The 27,816-nt window shown below is 39.8% G+C and overlaps 1 protein-coding gene across 1 annotated transcript in view; it reads left to right on the forward strand.

The window, feature by feature from the left end:
• The window catches only part of LOC138980395 (uncharacterized), a 39,395-nt gene that overhangs the window by 5,133 nt on the left and 6,446 nt on the right, over positions 1-27,816 (forward strand). The window contains exons 2-6 of the mRNA XM_070353259.1: positions 5,096-5,351; positions 6,350-6,825; positions 23,407-23,583; positions 24,641-25,580; positions 26,191-27,428. Coding sequence (XP_070209360.1) covers positions 5,096-5,351; positions 6,350-6,825; positions 23,407-23,583; positions 24,641-25,580; positions 26,191-27,428 — 3,087 coding nt within the window. The remainder of the gene's footprint in view (positions 1-5,095; positions 5,352-6,349; positions 6,826-23,406; positions 23,584-24,640; positions 25,581-26,190; positions 27,429-27,816) is intronic.

The raw sequence follows: 27,816 nt of genomic DNA on the forward strand, positions 1-27,816 counted from the left end.
CATGAATACACGCATGCAGGAAAAAAAAATATGGGTAGCGCCGTGTGTATGGCAGCTCGCTTTCCCCGGGGAGAAAGCAGCCCGAATTTCCATGAGGGTAACCTCACTGGACTGTAAATCTTATTCAATCCAATCCAATCCAATCCAATCCAATCCAAATGTAATCAAGATGGATACACAAGCACAAGGGAACGTTCCCGCTGAATTGATCAGAACTCTAACTACAGCGGTTGTCCAGGAACTGGCACTGCAAAGGGTTCGTATTTTAAAGTTTTATGGGGGAACATCTTTTACATCTGGACATGGAGAATGAACGACTGCGAACTAAATTGCTGCTGTTGTACCATCAGTTGAAGTTAGCCACCTGACAAGAAGATGGTCGGAAGCGAAGCGGATGTAGCTTTAGTACGCCGAGACAGATGCTAGTTGTCTGATTGGTCAGTTTGAGAATCAACAGAGCTCTCGTGGATCCACGGAAACACGTGGTAAAAAACAACAAGAGAAATATCGGCTTCGATGCACTGCGCTAAACAATGAATATTGTTTACGGTAAATAATATTTTATTTACGGTATATAATGTATTATTTACCAAATCATGAATTATATAGCGGAAACCTATTATATAGCTATATAAAGCATTATTTAGCGTAATAATACTATTTCAAGGCAAAAACAGTAAATAATAAATTATTTATCTAAAAAATATTTTATTTATCTAAATAATATTTTATTTATCTAAATAATATTTTATTTACATAAAATATTTTATTTATCCAAATAATATTTTATTTATCTAAATAATATTTTATTTATTTAAATAATATTTTATTTATCTAAATAACACTTTATTTACATATAATATATTGTTTAGAAAAAACGCGTAATTATTTATAAATAATGAGTTATTTACAGACACAATCTATTATTTATGCTAAACAATGCATTGTTTAGTGCTTTGTGCTCTCTTTTTTCTGTATCTGTAAATAATGCATTGTTTAAGTTAAACAATGCATTATTTAGCTAAATAATGCATGATATAGTTAAATAAAGCATTGTTTAGCTAAATAACGCGTTATTTAGCTAAATAATGCGTTATTTAGACATCAAGAGCTAGAAGGGACATTTGCACCATTCGGATTGCCATATGAAAGACCCTTTTGTCAATCGTGGGATCTTTAACGTGACACCCCGATGTAGTGTACACGAAGGGACCTCGGTTTTTCGTCTCATCCGCCGGAAAGACTAGCACTTGAACCCACCACCTAGGTTAGGAAAGGGGGACCCTGACCCAGGGTCGAACTCGCAACCTCTCGCTTCCGAGCGCAAGTGCGTTGCCACTCGGCCACATGATTGTGCAAAGAGGAAGTTGAATGTACATGTAACGTCTCATCTTGCACCACATTGGGACAGAATAACCATGACATGATTACTCTATTACTGGTGGGGAAACCCGTTGAGTAATTCTAACCAGAACCGGTTTGAGGGCCGCTGCCTCCTCTAGACTGAGATTAAAACAAGTCGCGTGAAGCGACTATAAAAAACATTTAGTCAATCGGTAGCAAACTAAACGATCAACATTACAAACCAGTCATCGCCAAGACTACGAGATACATTTAGATAGATAGTCTCGGCTAACAATATCGAGACGGATCACGCTCGTCTCCGCGAAGCATGCGACCGTATATTATTATACTTACTGAACCTATTTTCTGTAATTCTGAGTACATTGTTAAAGTGAACATGACATAGAGAATACTACATGGCTTGCTGTATCGTACCAGATTTACACGAGTTTGGTTTTTTTAAATATTGAACTGCGAGCGAAAACGAGCTGTTCACTATTTGAAAAAGCAACGAGTGTAAATCTGGTACGACACAGCAAGCCATGTAGTATTCTGTTTATCCTACATACTGTACTTACGTGTATTTTACTGAAAATGTCCTGCAGTCGAGGCAGCTAAATTGAAGACGCTTGTTTTGGAACCTCGATCTCTTCTAAAGCCTCGTGCAATCTATTACGTCAAAGCAAAGAAACGTCACTCTGAAAGTGTGGCGTGACGTGTTAGTTCTAAAGATTCATCGAGGATAATTAGGGAGCGCAAGTTTTGTTTCTATAATGACGTTTGTCTCGGTTGACTTTGGCATCATCATAAGCAGTGGAAAAACAGGTCCCTGCCAGACTTGCTTGACATGACCTCATTTACATGATATACACACGTGTGATTTGAACGATTATTATCTCACGGGGTGTCTCTCTCACGTATGTAGGATAAATATCTATACTCTTCAAAAAAAAGTTAAGGACCGGTCATGACATGTTCACAATCTTTACAATATTCGCAAAAAATCAAGGATTTGACAATTTTGATTGAAATGTCACTGTTTTGAATTAACAAAAGGGCAGTGAGTCTTGCTCTAGGAACATTTTTGACAGGCAGTGTCACTGTGTCATACCAAACACGCGGAAAAAGTGAGGTTTTCTTAAAAAAGCGGGTAGTTTTCAAAGTCCTATGAAATCCAGACATGAAATGAACTCACACATTTGTGTTTGTAAAATGGACACACTGACAAAATAATGCAATGAAAGAACATGCCCCTATCACGAAAACGGCGCGACTTGGATAAGGCAAGGGCAGTTTGATGGCTACAAGATGTTGTTTCTGCCAGGCAAGTGGTTCAGAGTGTTGCAGTGTCTCACTTCAACATCATCGGACTGAAGGAATGGCTTCAAGCAATTGGCAGAGTACAGTTACGACAATGTTATGGTCGGCCTACAGTCACCACAACAATGAAGGATCGCTTCATCCAAATGAAAGTCATGCAGCAAAAAAAGGTTTCTGAAAAGGCAGCAGGCATCGACCATGAGCTGCCACCACACACTGTTGTCAGTAATCAAAGTGTTACAAACTGCCTACACGCTTCTAACTTCAGTGAAAGACGCCTAGTCCGCAAAACAACATTGACTGCCAACCATCCACCTGCCCACCGAGCCTGGTGCACTCAACATGTAAGGTGGTTACGTCATCGTAGGGGTCAGTTGTTGTTTACAGATGGGTCCTGCCTCTTCTTGGATCCTGCTGATGGCCGCATCAGAGTCTGGAGGCGTCGTAGAGAGCGCTTTGCAGATGGCGCTTTTCTAGAACGAAATCGTTTAATGGGGGCTCTGTAGTGGTCCGGGGAGAGATTACCTTACGTCGTAGGGCATCTCACTACCGATTAGTGGGAGATTAACTTGTGATCACTGTCGGGATAAGATTTTGCAGTTTTTCGTTGTAAGAAATACTGCTGTTGTGAATTTGAAATCAGGGGGTTGTCTAGAGTAACAAACTCTAGCGTTGTTTTCGCTGGCATGTTTGATGTGACATTTTCTGGAGACAGTCCTCAGTTCTTCAATAAAACAGTACAGAAAGAAAAAAAATCATTTAACCGTGTCATTTCTGTATTGCATGCGTTTGAAAAAGTGGTCCTTAACTGTTTTTGAAGGGTACATATATTTTTGAATTCTGGAGAAGATGAGGAATACAATGCAGTCATATTGTAATTTGTTACTAAAATTTAGATTTTAATGACAACTTTAACGAGCAAACTAATTAATTATTTTGAAAGATTTTGAGCTGAAATGCGAAACCATAGTCCGGACTTCGTCGAAGATTGTTTTACCAAAATTTCAATCAATTTGGTTGAAAAATGAGGGAGTGTCAGTGCTGCCTCCACTTTAACAAAAACCCGGATATGACGTCATCAAAGACGTCCATCCAAAAAATGAAAGCAGTATCTGGGGATATTATACGAAGGAACTCTCATGTGAATTTGTATAAAGATTGGTCCAGTAGTTTCCTCGGAATCACTTGATACACACATACACACACACACACACTTAGTATGACCCTCGTCTCAATTCCCCGTCTATGTTAAAACATTTAGTAATGATGTCGCCCCGCTTTCCCCTCAAAACGATGTTGCTGTTGTTGTTGTTGTTGTTGTTGTTGTTGTTGTTGTTGTTGTTGTTGTTGTTGTTGTTATGATGATTTGTTTTAAACATTTCTTATTTTCATATCTGTCACTTTCCGGAGTACCCAGATTTACCGCTTTAAAAAAATAAAAATAACAGCTGAGTTGTATTAGGTTGGTTGTAGAGTTGAGTTTAGTCTTCTTCTTCTTCTCCTTCTTCTTCATCTACCGGCGTGTGTGTGTGTGTGTGTGTGTGTGTGTGTGTGTGTGTGTGTGTGTGTGTGTGTGTGTGTGTGTGTCATGTGTGTGTGTGTGTGTGTGTGTGTGTGTGTGTGTGTGTGTGTGTGTGCATGTGTGTGTGTGTCATATTTGTGTGTGTGTGTGTGTGTGTGTGTGTGTGCATGTGTGTGTGTGTGTGCATGTGTGTGTGTGTCATGTGTGTGTGTCATGTGTGTGTGTGAGTGTGTGTGTGTCTGTGTGTGTGTGTGTGTCAGTGTGTGTGTGTCTGTGTATGTATGGGCATCTTCTCTGTATTGTTTATAAGCATTTGTTTGAGCGGAGTAAAAAGATGCACGTCATTCTAAAGTGCCAGCCTAGACATTCATCGGTCTGTTACTTCTCCTGTTCAGTAAAAGATAAACATGATTTTGATATTCGGTATTAATTTGATATACAGTCAATGAATAGCCCACTGACTGGGCAGAGCCGTTTGCCGGCTTACAATTACATGATTGATGATGAGGATGATTTTGACGATGATGGTGATGATGATGTTGACGACGACGACGACGACGACTACTATTATGATAATGGTGATGGTGTAGGTGGTGGTCAGTGGTGCCGGATCGATAGTAGTAGTAGTAGTAGGTGGTTGTGGTGCCGGATCGATAGTAGTAGTAGTCAGTAGTAGTAGTCAGTAGTAGTAGTCAGTACGGTAGTAGGCATGCAGTAGTAGGCTAGTAGTAGTACTGAGTAGTAGTAGCTGCAGTGGTGGTAGCAATAATTGTAGTACCAGCAGAAGTAGAAGCAGTAGTACTCTACTCGTAGGAAAGCCGCAGTAGCTGAGTATGGAGATCATGTGTGTTTACTGTAGATATTTTCAGCTGTCAGTCTGTTGACTCAATGTTCAACTTCTTTCCACAGTGTCAGATAAAAGCGTCATGCCTCCATACCACAACGTCTTCCGCAACACCAAAAACATGTTGCAAGTGTACGGCGCAGCCACCGTCTTTCCACTGCAAAGAATTGTGCCTTCCGGGTTTCTTCGCGACAGAGTACACAGTTGAAAAATGTGACCCGGAATTTTTGAAGGGGTCACAGTCGACCGCCACTGAAGCAGGTCGCCTTGCGGCACAGAACGGGAATTCCCTGTCGAGTTTCGGGAATTCCAATATTTCTTGTAAGTTTGGAATCGGGAAATCAGGAGTCTTAACGGTTCATCGCAAGATTTAATTCTCTGCATGCCCCCCCCCCCCCCTCTCTCTCTCTGTTCATGTATGTCTGTCTGTCTGTCTGTCTGTCTGTCTGTCTCTCTGTTTCGTCGAAATAGCCTGTGGGCTGATTCCTGACTCAGCCATTTTGTCTGTCTCTATGCATCAGGCCTATATTCTGTTTCTGGTTCTCCTCAAATTATGGGAACAGTAGTTCAGACAGACTCTGACCGACAGGAAGAGATTTAGAAACACACACACACACACACACACACACACACACACACACACACACACACACACACACACACACACACACACACACACACACACACCTCAAAGAGGAGGACCCTGTACACACGCACGCACACACGGATTATTTGAGAAATTATGTCAAAGTACAAAACAATCTCTTTGTTTCGGAAATTTATTTTGTGCCAATGATATCTACCCAGAAACAACCAAAATCTGTTCATAAATTTAAAGAAATTGCTCTGTTGTTGCTCCTAGAGACCTGTTTAGAGTAAAATAAAGCCTACTTCAAATTTCTATCTTTACTTTTCTGGAAAAAGAATGTTTCCCTAAAACTACATGTTCGTTTGTCCCACAAAACTTCCATTTTGACCCATGATTAATACAAACATAACTTTTTAGGACAAATCACACTTTTTCCGAGGATCATCTAGATCCTTGAAATATAAATTGGAAAGCTAGCCAAAGAATCAAATCTTAATTTCTGTGCAATCTCTGCCCTTAAGTTCTAAAGCACTCATAAATACTCAATAATTATTGTTTGATAAATTGTGTGTACATTCGTCTCTTTGTACACATATAATTCTTGTCAGTTCCTTTCAGCTCTACCGGGAATGGGTGATTGATAATTGATTATCATGTGTGATTTTTTTTATGACGTTGACGACAACACTGGTTAAGATGATAATGGAATCGATGATTTTTTTCTCTCCAGCAAACGAGTCCACCAAAGACCAACCAAACGTAAAGGACTCATCCACGACAACGAGCGCAGCAACCCCGAACAGTAAACACGAGTCACACAACGTCACTGCCAATGACGAATCATTCGATTCATTCTTTTCCGCATCGATTAAGTCGTGTGTTCCCTGTCACACGGCTTGCAAAGGATGCAATGGCCCTGGGCCAAGAAATTGCATCCAGTGTGCTAATAATTTCGAACGAATTCACGACTATCTGGACCAATGTGTTGCTAAGGTTTCAAACAGGAGCACATTCCTGCACACTGAATTTTCTGGCAGAACGTCGTCCAGAACTACAGCAGTGGTTGCGCTTTCGGAAACTGGGTCAGATGCATCCTTGGCGTTTTCACGTGCTTCTGTGATCTTGTCCGCTGTGATTCTGCCGTTTATAGTCGTGTTGACGTTGATTGTTATCGTGACATTCTGTCTTCGTCTTCGCTTGAAGAGGGTAAGCTGATCATGGTGGACTAGTTTCGTTTCTTTGTATGCTGTTTAATTATTTTGGGTACCGTTTGGCTGTCGTCACAATCTGTCTGTCAGTCTATGTCTGTCCAATCTCTGCCTCAGCCTGTCTGTCAGTCTATGTCTGTCCAATCTCTGCCTCAGCCTGTCTGTCAGTCTATGTCTGTCCAATCTCTGCCTCAGCCTGTCTGTCAGTCTATGTCTGTCCAATCTCTGCCTCAGCCTGTCTGTCAGTCTATGTCTGTCCAATCTCTGTCTCAGCCTGTCTGTCAGTCTATATATGTCCAATCTCTGTCTCAGTCTTTCTGTCAGTCTATATATGTCCAATCTCTGCCTCAGCCTGTCTGTCAGTCTATGTCTGTCCAATCTCTGTCTCAGTCTGTCTGTCAGTCGGTCTAGTCCCTGTGCAGAAAAGGCCAAATCTCAAAATTGTTACTCGCCAGCCGGGCGAGTTACTTCAAGTAAGTCACTAGCCCGGTAGAAATGTCCCTGGCCCGGTACATACCACAGTTGATCTGCAGTGTTTACATGGCTTGAAAACTCTATATTAAAACCAAAAGTGTTGCATTTGACCAGAGTTTTCATTAGCCAGCCGGGCGAGTTGCCAGGCGGTTTCTACTAGCCCGGTGGATTTTTACTCGACCCTGGCGATCGGGCGGTCGATTTGGCCATCCCTGCTGTGTCTTGACCTAACCGTTTGGTCTGTGCTCGTCAGCTCAAATTGTTTGTGTCTGTTGTCTGTCTGATCTGAGTGTATATATACAATCTCTGTCTCTGAATCATACGCCGAGATGGAAACCGTTGCTAATTGTCAGAAATCGTTTTTTGTCTGTCTTTCTGTTATTGTAAAATCGATAGGCCTGAAATCTGTTTATTTGAGTCAAACAAGATGAAAGCCTTTAGAGAAAGGGGGAATGTACGTTCTGGCTCACCGATTCCGACAGACCCTAAATATTAACCCAAAATAGGCTTCTGGACTAAACTTTTACTAAAATGAAACATGCGACAAAATCAGAAAAATACTGCATAAATCCATACAAACAAAAAAAAATACAGTAAAGTAAGGTTGTTTTGAACCAATGCCGGGTCTGTCGGAATCAGTAACCCAGAACGTACATTCCCCCTTTCTCTTATACAACATTCTTAAGCTCAATACGCTCTCTCATTTACAAACTTTACTTCATATGTTCTTTCACTGTTAGAATTATATCTGATACATGCAATGTGACTGTCTAAACGAATAGTTAACTCTTTACAAGTGATTCTATTTTTACTTTTTCTTCCCGTCCTATTTGAATCCCCTTTTTTAAAAACTGCTTTTTCAGATCTTCTATATCGATTGGCTTGTTATATTCAGCTCGTGTTTTTGTTTGAATACTTGCTTTCTTACTTTTGTAGTCATCAAAGTCTGTTTGTATCTGTTTGAATTCTTCGTCAGAAACTTTTGAATCTTCAAGTGCTTTACTGATAGACAGTTTTAGGCTAGACAATTTTGATGATGCAAGAGTGGAAATGGATTCGTGTTTTTCAAGCTTTTTCACAATTTTTTTCATTATAGCTGATGCTATAAATGATAAACCACCAACTGCTGCTGCGACACCACCTAGGATTAGAGAAACTGGAGTCCCTACTCCGGTAGCTAACAGAATTGTTCCCGTTACACCTGCAGCTGATGCAAGGATAGTAGAACCAGTGCTGGCATTAGAAAGGCTGTTGTAAGTTGTTGAGTACTTACGTCTAGCGCGAGAATATTTTTCTAATTCATCTTCTAGTTGTTTTTGTATATTACTAATGTGTGCCAGTCTGAATTGTTGACTTTCTGCTGCACTTTCATCAATATTAGGATAAAGCTTCACACTGCTAGTCATCTTTTTAATGCAAAATATAAAATATTTATCTTAATTCTCACTGGCCAGTGTTTCTGCTAAGCTTTGAAGCTGTTCATTGCTTAACACCTTATCTGTATAGTAGAAAGCAATCAAATCAAGATAAGTAAGATTAATACTTCTTATTTCTGTTAAATTATTTATATCTGCGTTAACAACAACATTTTGGTTTGACGTCTGTTTTTTTATTGTGTTAGAATCCTTTTGAACAGCAATAAATACTCTGACTTCTTCAACATTTAATGGTCTCCAGTTGAGATTTATTCCTCTCATTAGAACAGTGTTTGTGGTTTCTTCCCTTTTCCTGACAACTATATCAAATATCATAGTTGCATTCTGCCCTATTGGAAGCTTGGGTATAAAATCGACAATGGTGTCAGCGTCCTTTTCAACACTTTGTTTTCTGTGAATGAGATAGTTGTTCTTATGGAAAGGTTTAACTGCAACTTCTCCCCTGCTGTTAAACGCAGGAACAAGGCTAACAATTAGTGGTTTAGCATTGATTGACTTACGGAATGTGTCGTCTTTTCCAACAAGAGTGTATGGACTCACAAATTCAAACTTCATTTCCCAGTCAATCTTTTTCATAACAGGACTAAGTACCCATTTTTTATTCTGATGTTTCCACATGTAGAATGTGTCATCGACAATTGGATCAGGTACATTAACATCACGGATTTGACCTAGTTTGAGGAATCTTGGTTTCTTTTCATCGTCGATTTCCTTTCTCTTGTAATAACCGGTGTCTGTAAACTCGAATGCATACACTGCACCAACTTCAGCATTGCTCTCAAAGTCGATAGCGTCTGCTAAATCTTTCAACTCTATAGTTGAACATGCAACAGGATAAGCTATTGTAGGTCCACTCGACATTTTAATACTCAATATTTTATGGAACTATTTCCAATGTAATGTTAAACAAACAATCAACTGGTTGTCTACTTTGATTTTTCAGATCAATGTGTAGGAATTCATGACACCCTTCCTCCAAGTCCTTGAACTGAAGTGTCTTAAATGTTGGCACGTGCATTTTACAAAAAGAGGCATCACTCGGTGGAAGAATTCTAAGCAGATCAGAACGCTGATCATTAAACAGATTATAGGATGTGTTAAGCTCTCTCATGTGAACAAACAGTACACTGTTAACATCCATGTCAATGGGACGTGTTCCCTTGTATATTTTTGTAATTCCAAGCATATCAAGGAGTTTGGTTGGAAACTCAATGTTTACTTCTCTAGTTTTGGGCATAGTAAGAGTAGCAATGAGACTTGCATGATTTAAACTCGCTGTAATACCTACTGGAGCAAACAATTCTTTCTCTAAAGTGCAGAAGTCATAGTAACCATCTTCTACAGAATGTGTTTTACCATTAATTCTAACCCAGTTGTTATTCTTTTTTTTACTGATATTATACCAAGTAACCTTGTACATAATTTCATGCAGTGCAACTTTCATTCCTCCATTTTGATTGTTGATAGGGTTTGCAAGTTTAACTGGCACACCAGTCTTCACATTTGTTAGTGTGATAAACATTTTTTATTCAACAACAAAAATGATTCAGTATAAATTCAACAAAGACGTTAAATACAAAACTGGACCATATTACAATCCAAAGACTATTTCTTTCCATGAGTTGGACTTTGCTGTAACAGAAACAGAATCCATTCGCGTTAAAGTGCCTGACCCATTCCATTCTTACCTAAATCCCCCAATCAAAAATGATAGTGTTCCAAAGATGTGGAACTCTCACCCAATTCAGTTCTATCAGAATCAGTTAAACTTTGCAATATTCTGCGCAACCACAGGATGTGGAGTGTCCTATGCAGACCACATGAATAATTCAAACTTACTGACAAAGTGTGTGTACACATTTCACGTTTACTATCAGTGCAGGAGAATCTTGTCTGAACTTCAGGCACCAATGCCGCATGAAAAGAGCTGGAACCCATTCAACAATAGGATAAACATGAAAGTGTATGAGCGTCTCTGCAATGAATTCAATATAGATTTTAAGACCGACTTTAGGCAAAAGCAAGACAAAAACCATGGCATGGGAACACTATATTTATGGGGTGTCCACAGGAGGTATAATTTTGATTACTGGCCAGGTCATACATCTTTTTCTTCAAATGTGCAGGTACAGTTAGGATCAATAGAACAAGAGCACCACAATGCATGGACTACTTTTATATTAGACACCGGCAAAGGTTTCACTGGATCAGGTGTTGAAAGGATCAATGAATCTATCCGAACATATACGTGGTGCTTGCTAGGCTCGCAGGCACAGACACGATCAAACATAATGAGAACAAGCACAGGGTTTGATGCACAGAAACAGTTGTTATCAAATTTAGAAGATGTCATAAACTCTGCAGTTGATCTGCCTTCCAGCATCAAAAGGTATCAAGACTCTCTCCGTTATGCAAGATCAAAAGTTGACTTTGCTGTTGGTAACTGCCTTTACATGTTACCTTCTGATCTCCAGCTGCAGATTGGAACAATAACAAATTATAACAATGAAATCATTATTGCTAGTGACACCCAGCCGCTTGGAAAGGGTGAAGAACTGAATTCAGAAATCAGAACGATGTTACAGCCATATCACAATGAACAGAAACAAAGCGTGACAAGTGAAGATCACGCTGCAGGTGAAGATCATTCTGTCACTAGTGATGATCAAGCTGTTAGTATTAGTGATGATCATGAATCGCAGAAGACTGCTCTAGTAATTGGTGGAGTGGGTGTAGGCTTACTTTTGCTTTATTCTCGTTAGCAGAACACCCGCAATTAAAACTATTAGAGTCCAGAGATGTTCAGCCATGAAACCAACAACTTTACCTGCAAAAGATAACAGCCAGCTAACAATTGAACCAATGATTCCTGGAAGTGCACCCAAAGCTTTTGCTGCTAGTTTCTTTAATAGTTCTGCAATGTGTTTGAGTTGTTTCTTTACCCATCCCGGATCAGATGGAGATGAAGGTGAAGGTGGAGGTGGAGGTGTGACAGTGCCACCTGTGAGTGTTAACACTAATGTGCTTATTGCAAATCCTAGCGCAGTTAGTATACTAGCTATTGTGATTCCCTGCTCTCTGAAAAGCGTTCTAATTCTTTCAGCAAGAGTTGTGTCTTCGTAAAGGATTCTTTGAATTGTATTTTTTATTCTGCTGACCTGTGTTCTCAGTTGTTCTCTGTTGTTACTTAGAACTTCTAACCTTATGGCTTTCTCCTCCTGCAAATCTTTTAAACGCTTAGAAATTCTGTTTTTTACTTCTTGTTCTAGGTTCAAATCATCAGCATCAGCAAGTTTTTGTTTCTCTTTGTTTATATCTTCATCCAGCTGACCTAGTTTTGACAGATTATTTGCTATTTCACCTCTGATGGTTTGTAGTGATTGATTAAGGGCTTCTATTTCTCTCATAGGTAATAGTTCATGTGGAGTCTTCAGTGAAGTTTCCTCAGAAAAAGAAGTCTCTATCTCTTGTATAAGTTGATCAGCCTCTTCTGCAAGTTTATTAAGATCTTGCAATGGAACAGATTCTATTTGAGTAGCAGTTGGTAGTCCTAGTTCTGCTTTTTGAAGTAAGGAAACAACATGGGAAGGTGATGACCGTGTGCTAGGCACAATATCTAATTGCCTAAGTCGATTAGCAGTAAGTTTTTGTTTTAGTGAAACTTTTGATAGAAACTTAGCAGGATTAGATTTATATGTAAGTTGGACTTTTTCTCCTTTATCGCTAGTTGTATATAAATGATTTGCTTCCATTTTGAACTGGTTTGGATCTAAAACATCAGGTTCTTCTCCTAAACTTTTGTAGAAATCTCTAACTTTACCTTCCAGAAGTTCATGTCGTGCCACCTCATAATGCAGTGAATGATGGTAGGGAACCAAAGGGATTGCTTCGCTCATGTCGTCCGCTGGCTCAAATAAATCTTCAAATCCACCTTCTGCCATTTGTAACTTATTTTTTATTTTGAAAATAAAAAAAGATGGCACAATCGTTCGGTTCTGTTCTTGATCCTTACAGAAGGCTGAAAGAACCTCTCGGGGTAAAAGGAATAAGGCAAACAGTTATAGTTACAAATAATCCTTCTACTATTGATCAGAATGAAATACTTACTGTTAGGTTTCCTAATCTAGGTAAGAACGATGTTATTGTACCAGGCACTGTAAGACTATCATTCAAATTAGAATTAGAATCTGGCTCAGATGAAAATAGGACTTTGGCTTATAATGTAGGAAGAGCAATTGTGAGGAAGATTACTGTCAAACTGGAAGGGCGGGAAGTGATGTCATTGAATAATGCAGATGTATTTTTAGTTTATGCAGATAATTGGTTAACTGACAATGAAAAGAAAAACAGAGTGTTTCAAGGGATTCAGTCAGACAATGGGATAAAAGTTAGAATAGGAGCAGGAGATAAAGCTGACAATAACAAAAAAGATAACGCTGTCAATGTTGCTTTTGGAAACAAATTTTGTATTCCACTTGACTTTGAACTCATAAATTCACATCCTCCCTTCTATCAAGGAGCATTGCGTGACAGGCTGTCATACGACCTGACTTTCAATAGTTATGATCGTGTTATGCTTTCACAAGACCCGGAAGCAAAGTATAAGGTGTCTGGAATTTCTTTAGAGTTTGATGTTGTAAACCATCCTGAACTGGCTAGACTTATAGAAAATCAGTACAGTTCTAAGCTGCCTATCTATTATGAAAGAGTGTTGAATCACAGTACACTTTCAAAAAGCCAGGCTGATCCAATCTGGAACATTAACTTGAATACACCAGCTAGGTCAATGAAGGGAATACTTATGTTGTTTGAGGAACCAAAAGATTCATATGAAAGGCAAATAGAAAAGTTTTACAATCCACTAATCAATAGAGTATATTGCACAATTGAAGGGCAGCCAAACCAAATATTTGCATCTGGCATGCTGCCATACCACCACTATGATGAAGCAAGAAAGTACTTTACTGGAGGAAGATTGAAAGACCCAACATCTGATCTTGTGGCTAAAGATCTACATTTACACGGTGTTGGCGTAGAAGATTTCTTGACAAATAAATATGCGTTATGGCTGGATCTCAGAACAACTGACGACAACAAACTGCATGGAAGTGGAAGGCGAATTGAAAACGGATCAGAAGGAATCACAATACAAATTGAAAAGGAAGTAGGGAGTAGTAGTAAATCAGTTAAGATCTACGTGTTTGTTGTGTCAGATGCGCAGTTAAACATCTCTGAAAGCAGATTACAGGATATTGTTTATTGAACGTGTTAAAATGAAGTATCTAGATTTTCTTCCAAAAGATCCACACTGTTCTTTGATTTGTGGGGCAACAGGTTGCGGCAAAACAAGATATGTTTTGGATTTATTACAGACTGTTTACATAAATCACTTTGAACACATAGTCATATTCTGTCCAACCATAAAGCATAACAGAACATACAAGGAGAGAAAATTCATATGGTCTGATCAAAATATATTTATTGTAAATCCTTCTGATCGTCTAAATGTTTGCTTGGAGCATTATTTCGATCTTTTTCAGAACACGCCAACACTGTTTATTATTGATGACTGTGCAGCAGAACGTGACATTGTTAGAAAGAAAAGTGCACTAGCAAAGCTTGCATTCAGTGGACGACATGCATTAATATCAGTTTGGATATTAACACAAAAATACAATGCAGTTCTGAAAGACTTTAGAGAGCAACTCAAAACAATAACATTGTTCTATTCAAAGGACCGTGACAGTTTTGAAGAGTGTCTTCGAGAAAATGATGTCATTGAAAACAAACAGGAGAGAGAAAGAATAAAGAATAATCTGAAATCTTCTAAGCACTCGAAACTGGTTTTAAAAACTGATCAACCAGTTCAGTATGTATGTTTGTAGAAATCCTTGCTAAGTTCTTACTCAAGTTTTTACTAAGTTCTTACCAAGTTCTTACTCAAGTTCTTACTCAAGTTCTTACACAAGTTCTTACTAAGTTCTTACACAAGTTCTTACTAAGTTCTTGTTAAGTTCCTACCTAAGTTCTTGTTAAGTTCCTACCTAAGTTCTTGTTAAGTTCCTACCTAAGTTCTTACTCAAGTTTAATTACTAGATTTTTATTTTATTCTGCATCAAAATAAAATGAACTGTGATGAATTGCTGATGCAGACTGCTACAGATATTGAAATCTGTGACAGTAGGACTATACCTAATAAAAAAGAAAGATTGTATTCACTTGCTGTTTGTGGAAAAACAAAACACTACCTTGGGCAGCAGTTAACTGTGGAAGAAGTACAACATCTTTCCTCAGAAGATATAGAAAAGTATCATGGACGGTATGAATCAGTGCTTGGTTCTAAGATGGTTAGAAGTATTGGACAGACTGTTATAGGTTTGTACACAAAGATTTTTGGACATTTTACACCTCTCGACTCGGAGGAAGACTTAACACATGATCTAACTCATGACCCTGTTGTTTCCAAGTCCCTCGAATCTCTTGCCTGTGGTCTGTATTATCGATTTGGTGCTTTATTAGTACCATTTGTTGCTGGATTAATTACTTTCAAACACATTAATTTTCAGAATAAAAAAGATGACAGATCAGTTGAAGCAGACAGTGGAGCAGACGAAAATACCAGAAGTGAACACAGTGACAAAGAAACCTGGTAGAGTAGAAGCAGGAAAAAAACTAGCCGAATGGAACAGACAAAAAAAGTTAAATCAAAAGGCAAAGCAGAACATTATGTCTGAAGTTGAGCAGACACCAAACATTCCTGAAGTGACTAAGGTCACACAAACTGATCAAGAATTAAAATCTTCATTTCTATCATACAGAAAAGTAGCTGTAGCAGCTGTTGTTGGAGGAGGTGGATACTTGCTTTACAAACTTTGGCAAGGCAAATATAAAGTGTCAGAAAAACCAAAATCAGAAACACCAAAATCAGAAACACCAAAACCAACAAACAAAGCAGTACAAACAATAACAAAGCCCACAGTAGTACCTGCAGTGGATTCATTTCATATGGAATAATTTTAATATTTTAATTTTGATAACATAAAAATGAGTTCTGAAAAGACAATAGTTAATCTAGTTTATCACGCTGCAGTGATTGGAGGCTTGAGTGTAGGTTACACAATGCTGGGTAAAAGTCTCCTCAGAATGAAACCAGCCGACTTGGGAAAGTTAGACTTCGAAGACGGTGCTAAACTAATTGGTGTTGTGACAGCTTCCTTTGCAACAAAAGACTTTTTGGTGAAGCAAGGAATTATTCCAGAAAATATAAACATGTAAGACAATAAAATGGCTAGCTTGGTTATGATGGTGGGAGGTGCGATTGTAAATGCGCTTGCATTTTCTGGCAGCAACTATTTGTTTTCTAAACTGCAAAATGGTGAAGAGAGGGAAAGGCACAACAAAGCCATGGAACAACTGGCGAAAGCACAGGATGAATACGAGAAGAAACGAATTGCGCAGTTAGACTTTATGAATGATAAACTCAGGCAGCAAGGACATGCAAACAAAACCTTTGCCAATGTTGATGCAGCCATTCAAGAATACTATCTTGTAACTGGAAAGAAAATGAAGACAAGTGCTCCTCCAAAACTGGGTGACTTTTATCAGCCTTCAGAAGAGCAGAAGGTGGGAGAGATTGTTTTCATTGTTATTGGTATGGCTGTTGTTTACTTTATTGCGCGTGCTGTCAAATCTTAATATTCTGTCATTTAAAAAACCATGAGTGATGCTTTGTTATCTAAAATATATTATTCCCCAAAAGGATACTGGAAAGGAAGAACTGCTATTGACAAGCTCAGTGACGCAGCAGGTGTTTCTCAAGATATAGCAAAGAAATGGTTGTCAAAGCAGGCAGTTTGGCAGATCTATTTACCTGCACCAAGAAAAATTACACGACCACACTTTGTTAACATTAAACCGAATGACACTCATCAAATAGACCTGCTGTATTTACCGCATGACACAGTCAGAAGGAAGAAATATAAGTATGCACTGACTGTAGTTGATGTTGCAACAAGATACAAAGATGCTGAACCGTTGACAGAGAAAAGTGCTATAGCTACAGCTGTTGCCCTGCAAGAAATTTACAGACGTGGACCACTAAAGTATCCCAGAATGATTCAGTGCGATGATGGTAAGGAGTTTAAAGGAGCTGTCAACCAGCTTCTGTTAAAACATCATGTTACAGTGAAGAGAGGTATTCCAGGAAACCACAGGTCACAGGCTATTGTTGAGAGCTTTAACAAACAGTTGGCAGAAAAACTGTTTTCATATCAGTACCATCAGGAATTTTTGGACACAGAAAGTAAATTGCGTAACACTGAATGGGTCAAAAGATTACCATCAGTACTTAGAGCAATGAATCTGGAGGTATTTAAAGCTACAGGGTTAAGACCAGTTGATGCAATCAAACAGAAAACAATACCTGTTGCTCCAAAGTCAACAACACCAGTGGCATTACTACCTTTCAATCAGAAAGTCAGATATTTATATGCACCCGGTGAAGCTGAGGGTGACAGCAGGAAGCGTGCAACGGATCCAATCTGGAGTATTGACATTCATGAAATCAAGAGAGTAGTAGAGACAAATCCACCTATATATTACTTGAGAGAACCAGCACCGCAAAGAGCCTTTGTAAAAGAGGAATTACAATTAGTTCCACGTGGTACAAATGTTAAATGATTTTTTATTTCAGATTTTATAGTGTTAACAAAAATGGAAGCTCTGAGAAAGAATTCTAAGCAACTTCATTTTTTTAATTTATATTTTTATTTTGAGTTATAAAATCAAACTCACAGCGATGGAAGACTCTGTATTAGAATCTTTATCGACAGTATTTGACACCGTTGAATTACAAGTAACGGATCCTCAAAATGTGCAGTCCAGTGTGCAAGACGCCATTGAACAAATTCCAAACAATTTGTTGATTGAACCTCCAGTAAAAGTGCAGATAGTCAGTTTAATAAAATACAAAACAGTCAGTGATGAGGTGCTAGAAGTTCATGTTTCAACCAGACAACTAGCACTTAATTCTATGGCAGAATTGAATGGAAACTGGGCAGATGAAATGATGAAACGGTTTGAGCAAGCTGCAGAGGATGCAAAGATGAAAGGATCCGGATGGTCAGAAGGTGAAATTATAAAAATAGAATTGAAGCTAAGTAAATTTGCCCCCATCAGAGGTAGAAGTTACATACCTTTACCTCCTGCTCTTGTCAAAAAACGTGCTGTGCTGAACATAAAGAATGATGATGACAAATGTTTTATGTGGTGTGTTCTGGCAAGACTGTACAGTGTAAAGAAAAATGCAGAAAGAGTGTCTAACTATCATGCATACAGAAATAAACTAAACTTTACTGGTATTGAATTTCCTGTCAGCATTACAAGCATTGACAAATTTGAACAGCAAAACAAACCCATCACCGTAAATGTTTACACGTGGGATGAGGAAGATGAACTGAAACCAGTCAGAATATCAAAGAACTCACCAACGATTGGTGATTGTGATACTAACCATGTTGACATGTTACTAATGACTGATGGTGTAAAATATCATTACACTTTGATTCGTACAATGAGTAGACTGATGGCGAGCACAAGCAATCACAATAGTAAACAAGACTTTTGTAGGCGATGTCTCTTGCGTATTCCATCAATTCATGCAGCACTTATACACAAGCAACATTGTAAGAGCGTTGATGATGCGGTTGTGAAGTTAACAACACCACCGCCAGACAGCAAAGTGTATTTTAAGAATGTATGCAAACTACAGAAAAGTCCTTATGTTGTTTATGCTGACTTTGAATCTATCATTGTGCCATATGAAGGACCTTTACCAAAAGACCTACCTAAAACAGTAACTCTAAGTAATCATCAAGTCTGTTCATATGCATTTATTGTTGTTAGTTCAGATGGTAAACATTCTAAACCGCAATTGTACAGAGGACCTAATGCAGCAAAGAACTTCTTACAGCAAATGAACCAAGTGCGAAATGACTGCTCCAAACAACTGAATCTTTCAGACATTGTTATGAAACCTGAAGACCAAGAACAGTTTAACTCTACCACACAGTGTTGGATATGCGAACAAAGTCTAACACCAAACACAGACAATCCAATAGTAAGAGATCATGATCATGTAAGTGGGCAGTTCCGAGGAGCAGCACACAGCAAATGTAATCTACAATTAAAGTTTGATCCTAAGACTTGGAAGCTTCCAATCTTCTTCCATAACTTGCGCGGTTATGATTCACATCTGATCATGCAGGCAGTAACTGATGAATACAAAGCAAGATGCATTGCGCAGTCTTCAGAAAAGTACATGGCCTTTACTCTGAATAGTTTATACTTCTACGATTCTGCTCAACATCTGATGGGAACACTTGAGTCTTTATCTTCATCACTAACTGCTTTCCCAATCACATGTAAGTACTTTGACAGTGACTTAGTTAGAAAGGGAGTCTATCCATATGAATACATGGATTCGTGGGAGAGGTTTGATGAAGATGAGTTACCACCAAAGGATGCTTACTTCTCACGGCTGAAGGGTAAAGGTATAAGTGACGAAGACTATGAACACGCTAAGACTGCATGGAATAAATTAGGATGTAATACAATGGGTGATTATCATGATCAATATTTGTTGGCTGATGTTTGTTTACTTGCAGATATATTTGAGAATTACAGAAGAACATGTATGAAGCACTACAATCTAGATCCTTCACATTACATATCTGCACCAGGCATGAGCTGGGATGCATTTCTTAGATTTACAGGAGTAAAGATTGACTTGCTATCAGATCTACCTACACTTCAGATGATTGAAAATGGACTACGTGGAGGAATCAGTATGGCTTCACACAATTACTGCAAAGCCAACAACAAATACTTGGACGACTTTGATCCTATGAAACCTTCTAATTACATCATGTATCTAGATGCAAACAATTTGTATGGTTGGGCAATGTGTCAGACGCTTCCACTTCGGAACTTTAAGATCTATTCAGGACCATTTTCACAATGTGTTGTGCTGACAATATTAAAAGCAGGCCCAGACAGTCGAAAGGGATGGATACTAGAAGTTGACTTAGACTATCCACTATCACTTCATGATCTACATAATGATTATCCTTTAGCGGCTGAGAGGTTAAAAGTAAACCCAAGAGAACCTCCAAAGCTGGTGCCCAATCTGTTTCACAAAAAGAAGTATGTGTGTCACTACAGACTATTACAGTTTTACATTAGACATGGATTAATTTTGAAGGCTGTTCATCGTATAATTTTATTTGATCAAGAACAGTTTATGAAACCTTACATCATGAAAAACACAGAACTGAGAACCAAAGCCGCTGATGCATCAGAGAAAGACTTTTTTAAACTGATGAACAACAGTTGCTTTGGTAAGACAATGGAAAACCCACACAAGAGAAAGGATGTTAGACTTGTTACAAGAGAAAATGAGGCCATCAAGCTGACATCCAAACCACAGTATCAAGACTTTAAATACTTTCATGAACAGCTGTATGGTATCTTAATGAAAAAACTTGTAGTCAAGCTTGACAAACCAGTATTCATAGGCTTTACTGTGCTAGAGTTGTCAAAACTGTTGATGCTTGAGTTTTTGTATGATTATTTGAAACCAAGATATCCCAAATCGAGAGTACTTTACACAGACACAGATTCATTCTTACTTGACATTCCAGCGGATGACATTTACAAAGATCTAGAAGCTGAAAGTCCTGCAGTAAAAGGAAAAGATTCTTTTTATGACACTTGCGACTACCCTAAAGAATCACCATTGCACTCAAATGTTAACAAGAAGGTTATTGGAAAGATGAAAGATGAAATGAATGGGAAGATAATTAAGGAGTATGTTGGATTGCGTGCAAAGATGTACAGTGTTGCAAGTGAGAAAGGGGTGGTTAAAAAAGCAAAGGGTGTAAGCAAACAGGTTGTAAAGTCGAGCATATCGCATGATAACTACAAGGAAGCACTGTTTCAGAAGCGAGTGTTTCACCATGACAACCCTAAGATCAGTTCCGCGCTTCATCAGATCAACACAACTATTGTAAACAAGAAATCTTTAGATGCTAATGACACAAAGCGCGTTTATTCATCACCAGAATATTCTTATGCAATTGGGCACTGGAGAACAAACGCGGCTTCAAATAGTCTGAGTGTGTAATAAGAATTTTTGTCAATCGGGAAAACCCGCTATGACGGGGAAGTGTTTGTGAAAGGGGAGTAGGCTTTGTTGAGTTTCAAAGCAGCCACCAAGTACACTTGTCAAAGCTTGATTCAATAAACAAGTTTTAATATTCATGAACCACGTGATACACCAGAACCAATCGTGGTGGAACAATATTAAACAAGTCATTTGCATAAAGTGCACTCGGTGGCCGCCTGAAAAGGCAGCCTAAATATTGAAGCGTAGTGAAGCGAAGCGTTGGAACAGAGTGACCCAAGCCGCCGGTTTACCAGCAAGACCTACCGTTCACGCGTGAACGGTACTATTTTTAGAATCCTAGAATTCTTGAGAATTTCGGAGCTGGCTTGTTTCTGGTACAGGCAAAATTGGTCATCACTGAGTTTGTGTAACACAGGAAGTTGTGAAATACGTCACGGCAAAATTGTTACCAAAAACATCAAAGATCGTATTGTGCAGGGTCAACTGCAACAAACTCAAACCGAGCCATTCATTCCTTCTTGTATTTGAGCGACTTATATACCAACATTTTTATGTCTTATTTTCAGCACAGGTGTAGGAAAAATCATATACCAAAGTCTTATTTATTTTCTAATTTAACATTTTTTTTTACAAATATGACCATGGTCTTTTAAACAAACAGTGACATTAAACATTGTTATGTTAAAAAAAAGAAAAAAGAAAAAAAGGTTTTGCGCACAAATCAGAAATACAGGCCAAACCGTGAGTTTCTGTGGCAAAGCGCGACAGAGGAAAGTGCACTGGTTTTATTTTTAGATCAGTGGGAAATTTTCAAGAACAGACGCTTGCATTTGGATGTGTCCAATGATAGTAGGTTTGGTTGTGATCAATCAGAATAATGTAGGCAGGGATGTCGTTAGGCGTCGGACATCGGACATATAACGATGAAAATCCCCAAATGTCCGATTCACATTGCCGCATGTCGGTCAGATGTCCTATCCGTTTTAGCCTGAGCGTGGTCATTGTCCGACTCGATATATCAATCAATCAATGAGTCTTATATCGCGCATATTCCGTGGGTACAGTGTACTCCATTCCTTCGGACAGCGCGATATTCGTTAATTTTCATTTCAAGATACAAATCTTCTAAAAGACCGAACGCTCTCGTGTTCAGCTGACACTGAAGTTGCCAGTGCCGATCTTTTCTTTTGTTGGGAATTCCCGAACCGTCTGGTGCAGCCACAGAGTCTGAGATGCAGCGCACTGATCTAAACTGACTAGTGCATGCTACAGGAGTACGGGAGACAACTCCAACTGACTAAATTTGTCGTCTGCTTTTGTTTTCGATACGAGACGATTATTTAGCTTGAACACCTGCAACGGCTCGTAATTTCCGTGGTTGTATAAGAGAAAGGAGGAATGTACGTTCTGGGTTACTGATTCCGACAGACCCGGCATTGGTTCAAAACAACCTTACTTTACTGTATTTTTTTTGTATGGATTTATGCAGTATTTTTCTGATTTTGTCGCATGTTTCATTTTAGTAAAAGTTTAGTCCAGAAGCCTATTTTTGGTTAATATTTAGGGTCTGTCGGAATCGGTGAGCCAGAACGTACATTCTCCCTTTCTCTCCTTTGTTATTTTTGAAAATTCAGTTCTCCTCCTGTTGGGGCAGAATATGTACTGTAGTTTACCTTTATGTTAGTTTAATTAACTAAAACAAAGACACACACCTGGAACATGTCTGCTGAGCACGAAAGAGTCAATATCTGTATTGTTCGGTCCTTTTGAGATGGGGGCCCGAGTAGCTCAGGTGGTAGAGCACTGGACTTGTGATCGAAATGTCGCTGGTTCGAATCCGGGCCGGGACGGACACGGATCAACTTTATGTGCAGACCCAGAGACGGTATCTATCTCCCACCCCCGTGTCACCACAATGGCACGTTAAAGATCTTGGTCATTCTACCATAAGTGCAGATGGCTGATACCACCTAAACACGCAAACATCAAAAAGCCATGAGGGCGTAAAACTCGAATCGTATAAACCAATTCATGTCCAATATAGGCAATTAAGACCTGACAGACAATGATAAGCCCCTTAAAATTTACTTTTTTTTGAGATGGAACGACATGTGTCCCAACTTTAAAATAAAGTGGCACCCTCGCAATTAGTTGTCAACAATTTGATCGATCGTCTTACTATCAAAACAAAATTCTCAAAAACTTCTATATATTTCATTTGTTTTTGTTCTTACCTGTTGCAAGACTTTCACAACTTGCAGTAAGAGACACACTCAATGAATGTTTGCTGACTAGAAAAGTTCCAGAATAGAGCGTACTTGTCATAAAATACAATAAATGAAAATAGAAACTGTATGTTATACATGAAACGATCTTGTCGCCGAGTCTTTATTTTGAAAAGTTAGCAGCCCAACTTGGATGTCAATGTATGTTAATGATTAAAAACAATAACACACAAAATATTGGATCTTTTGTTTGAAACTAGAAGTCGTCTGCAGCAGTTTTGGGGGCAGATTGGAGGAGCAGATTGAGTTCAGAAGCAGGTCAATCTGGACACGGGGTCTCACTGGACATCCAGCCTTACAGAAGTTCACTTCCCAGAAAACAGTTCTCTTCAGGTCGTAGGTCAAAATGGCCAGGCTCCGTGTTGTGTTGCTTTTGGGTAAGTCATCACCATCATCATCATCATCATCATCATCATCATCATCATCATCATCATCATCATCGTCTCTCGCTATTCTCTCTCTCTCTCTTTATTCTCTCTGTCTCTTTCACTCTGTGTCTGTGTCTGTGTGTGTGTATGTCTCTCTCTCTTGCAAGATTATAGTTTCATTTAGTCTTTTTGTCTAGATCTCGACTTCGTTATTTTTGTTTAATCTCCAGAACCTATTTCTTATCTCCTTTCTGTCTATCTTTTCTATTGTTTCCGTCCCTAATCATATTCTATCGTATCGATTATTTTTTTGTTTGCCTTTTACTTGTCTATAGATCTACCTCTTCTATTTCTGTGTCTGTTGATTGTCCTGCATAGCTGAGGCAGTGACGTGTTTGTGTGCGTGTGTGTGCGCGTGCGTGCGTGTATGTGTGTGTGTGTGTGTGTGTAAGTGTGTGTGTGTGTGTGTGTGTGCATGGCAACGTGTGTGTGTGTGTGTGTGTGTGTGTGTGTGTGTGTGTGTGTGTGTGTGTGTGACCTGAGGCGAGGAAGCTTGAGTGCATGTATACTGCTAGTTTTAGTGAATGTATTTTTATACTTATGCTGTCCAGTGTTGTTTTTAAATTAATGTTGTTGATCAGTTTGTATAAATGATGCGCTGCGTGTGTTGGTGTATATGGCTGGGTTGAAATGTTTTTTAGCCGCAATGTCATCACAAATTCCCAACCTTGGGCAATTGCAGATTCTGTATTCTGTATTCTGAGGTTGAAGGAACACACACTTCGCCTCTTCTATCGTGCTTATTGTTTGATATCAGGTTCTGTCCTTCTCTATTTTTCTAGTGTTTGTTTTGCCCGTAACGCTCGTTGGCAATTTAAGTCATCAATTGCCATCTCTGTCTACATTTTCTATTTATTGTATTGTTTGTTTTGCCAGTAACGCTCGTTGGCAAGCTCTCTTGCCGTCTCAGTCTACCTTTTCTATTTTAATTTTTTTTTCTCTCTCTTCTGCATGGCCATATCAGTCGAAGATATGTTAAACAACACAATCAACCATGTTATTTCAGAAGCCTGGGAATCGCCGAGGTAGATCTATCCCCGTGAAGGGACCTCTCTACCGGGTGCCTATCGCCAATATGGATGTGGAAAACGAAATGAGCGAGACAATGTGTGGGTCCACTGATGACAACTTCGACTACGCTTCTATCGGAAACTCACGCGCCTCTCTGGAAGTTCAGTTTGAGAAGTCCCCTCTGGTGTCCGGAGCTGAAGACTTTGCCTTGAAATCGCTGGAAGCAGGAGTTTTATCTTCGTCGGACCTCGAATACCTCCACAGTCTACCACCAAGCTTCAGGAGCGAAGAACCTAAACCACTATCCAGACCTTATTGTGATTACAGGGCATTCGACTATTCTGCTGAAAGCCACCAGACATCAACGAAGACGCCTGCAATACCGTGCATCAGAGTTTCACCAAAGAAACCGACCAAAGGAGGCAGAGATCTTGATAGCAAGCTCATGAAACGCGAAGATGATCTTCGTGAAACGTCTCATAGACCTTTTCCCGCACTACGTGAAGACCTGATTGCTGTAACAAGCCAGCCCCCACCTCTTCCTCCACGAAACAAGACTCCTCTACTGCTTGAAAGTGGGTCACAAATTCGAATAAGGGCTTGTCAACCTTCAGTGGGGTTCTTCACAACCACTCGCCAAAGCAGTCCAGCAGAGTTTGCCTTTGGTGGTTATTCTGAAGCTACGACGAAGGCCAAAAACACAGAATGTGCCGATGAAGGAAATTACGAGCGGAAAGTCTCGGAAGAGGTTACTGGTTGTCTCGTAGCTTGCATAGCAACTGAACACGACAAAAGCGCTGAGGAGTCAACTGGAAGATACCCGGATGAGACATCTGCTAAAGTCGCAGGCCCCTTAACCACGACAGACATCACAAGTTCAGGAACGGATGATTCGAGAGAGTCTTCTTCCATTTCCTGTGGGACCTCTTTCCAGGGTAAGTGTTGGTTTTGCTTTGACAGCGTTGAACTACTTTGAGAGAATTGTCTCACAATTTCAGCGATATGCAGTTCACGATGTTTATAATATATATATTGTCCTAACATAGATGCTTAAAATGCATACTGGAAACAGCTGGAGCAACTGGCACTTTTTATTCAGGTCTCAAGCAAGTAGATTTAAACAGTTTACAGGGATGGCCAAATCGTCCGCCCGGTCGCCAGGGGCGAGTAAAAACATCGGCCGGGCTAGTAGAAACCGCTTGGCAAATCGCCCGGCTGGCCAATTAAGATTCTGGTCAAATGCGACCCTTTTGGTTGTGATATCGAGTTTTAAAGCCATATATATACACACACCGGAGATCAACTGTGGTATCAACCGGGCCAGGGATATTTCTGCCGGGCTGGCGAGTTACAATTTTGAGATTTGGCCATCCCTGAGTTTACATGTTTGTATGACCTTGCTGTGCTTATTTTTATTGTTTTCTCATCATGTATGTCATATTTGACGTCAGTGATGATGCGTTATTATACCCCCCTTCCCCCTTGTGATTATTCATGTGAACATTTTTAAAATTTTAAAATGTTTATTTTTTTTTATCTGTCTAGGTTTTTATTATAGCCATAGTTCCTTTGGGGATTTTTATGGATCAATGACGTTCTGGAATTCAAGGAACAAACCAATTCCACTCTACTCCTGTGCACCATGGAGGCCTGTCGTTGGATTGCCTGAAACATGCTATGACAGTTCGTCGTCTGGACTGCTTGGAACCTACAGCAGCAGTACCAGATATGGACCCTTTTCCAAAGTATGCTTCATCCAGAATGTTTCCTCGTCTGGGGAATATTACATAAGCACGAAGTCCATGGTCAACGATGTTGCTTTCCTTCCTGGAAGTAAGGCACGCCATACCTTGACTGATGTTTTGGATACCGAGAGTGAACCAAGAAGTGATCACTGTGACTCCTCGTCTTGGACCTCAGCAGATGTTTACTACACCGAAAGACTTGAGGATTTTGAACGAGACCAACGCTGCGCTGGGTTGAACTCTCAAGGACCGAGCCACCCCCATGGTGTTACATTCTGTGCAGAGGACTTTGTTAAGACAAGCTTGAACCCCGGGGCCGAAGCTGCAGAGTGGGAACTAACCATGAAGAACCTGGTTTCTTCCTACTGTACTACAACTTCAACACAAACCGCTACTGCAGAGAGTGGTTCTGACTCAAAACCCACCTTCTCCGGAGAGTGGCAGAACGAGCAATCCTTCGGCTACAAGGGGGGCGTTCTACAGACCGCAGACTCTGACGTGCGCTTAGAAGTTCCCGTTGGAGCAGTGGAGATGACACAGTACTCGTCCATCAAAGCCTCGGTCAGTACTGACCTGCGCAGTGTCTACGCCAAGTTCGCATCCCTGCCCCCTAGCGAGCACATCGCAAGTCCAGTCGTGGAATACTTTGCAGGCCACGACGTCAAGTTTTGCAAACCCGTCAAAATCACCCTCCCGCATTTCCTGCCCCCTAAAGTCTCCCCTGAGCGTGTCAGCGTCTACGTGTTCCGCCACGACCAACTAGGTCGACTTTCCTTGGAGAAATTGACCCTGCAAAGTAGGGACAATGCGAGGAACCCTCAGTCGGATGTGTTCTACTTCGGCGACGACAAGCATATCGTCGTTGTCACGGATCACTTCAGCGGATACTTCTGCACCCATTGCAGCATTCAAAGGGTGTCTCAGACGCTTCACCCGGTGGTTTTCGCCAGGCACGTGGAGAAGGGTCCTGGTGCTCGGGTTGTGGATGTTCGCTTGGAGATCTGGGACGACAGGCTGGGGATCAAGGATTTCGAAAAGGTTGGTGGTTTACATGAGAGTGCAGAAAAAAAGGGTGCGTATCTGCATTTTTTGTCTGTGACACCGTGACGCGATTTTGCGACAGAAAAGTTGGAGAAAACAGTGGTTTGAAAATTAATCTGTATGTACAGTGCTTTGGGTAATTTACACCAAAAAGGTTCAAGTTAAACGTTCCCTTTCGCTGGACAAATGAATGCGTTTTTTCCTTCTGTTTGATCTTTGTTTGTAATGTTTGTGTTACTTACACGCTTGCGTGTGTGGATGACAGTGTGATGATCTGATCTTCAATTTCTTATCGTGCTTCCTCGCTAAGATACACGCTACTTTGTTAGTGCTCATTCTGTTGTTTTATATGTTGTTGTTATTGGTGAAATAGGGGGTCATTTTT

The sequence above is a fragment of the Littorina saxatilis genome, linkage group LG11 (genome assembly GCF_037325665.1).
Source record: "Littorina saxatilis isolate snail1 linkage group LG11, US_GU_Lsax_2.0, whole genome shotgun sequence".
Classification (NCBI taxonomy): Eukaryota; Metazoa; Mollusca; class Gastropoda; order Littorinimorpha; family Littorinidae; genus Littorina; species Littorina saxatilis.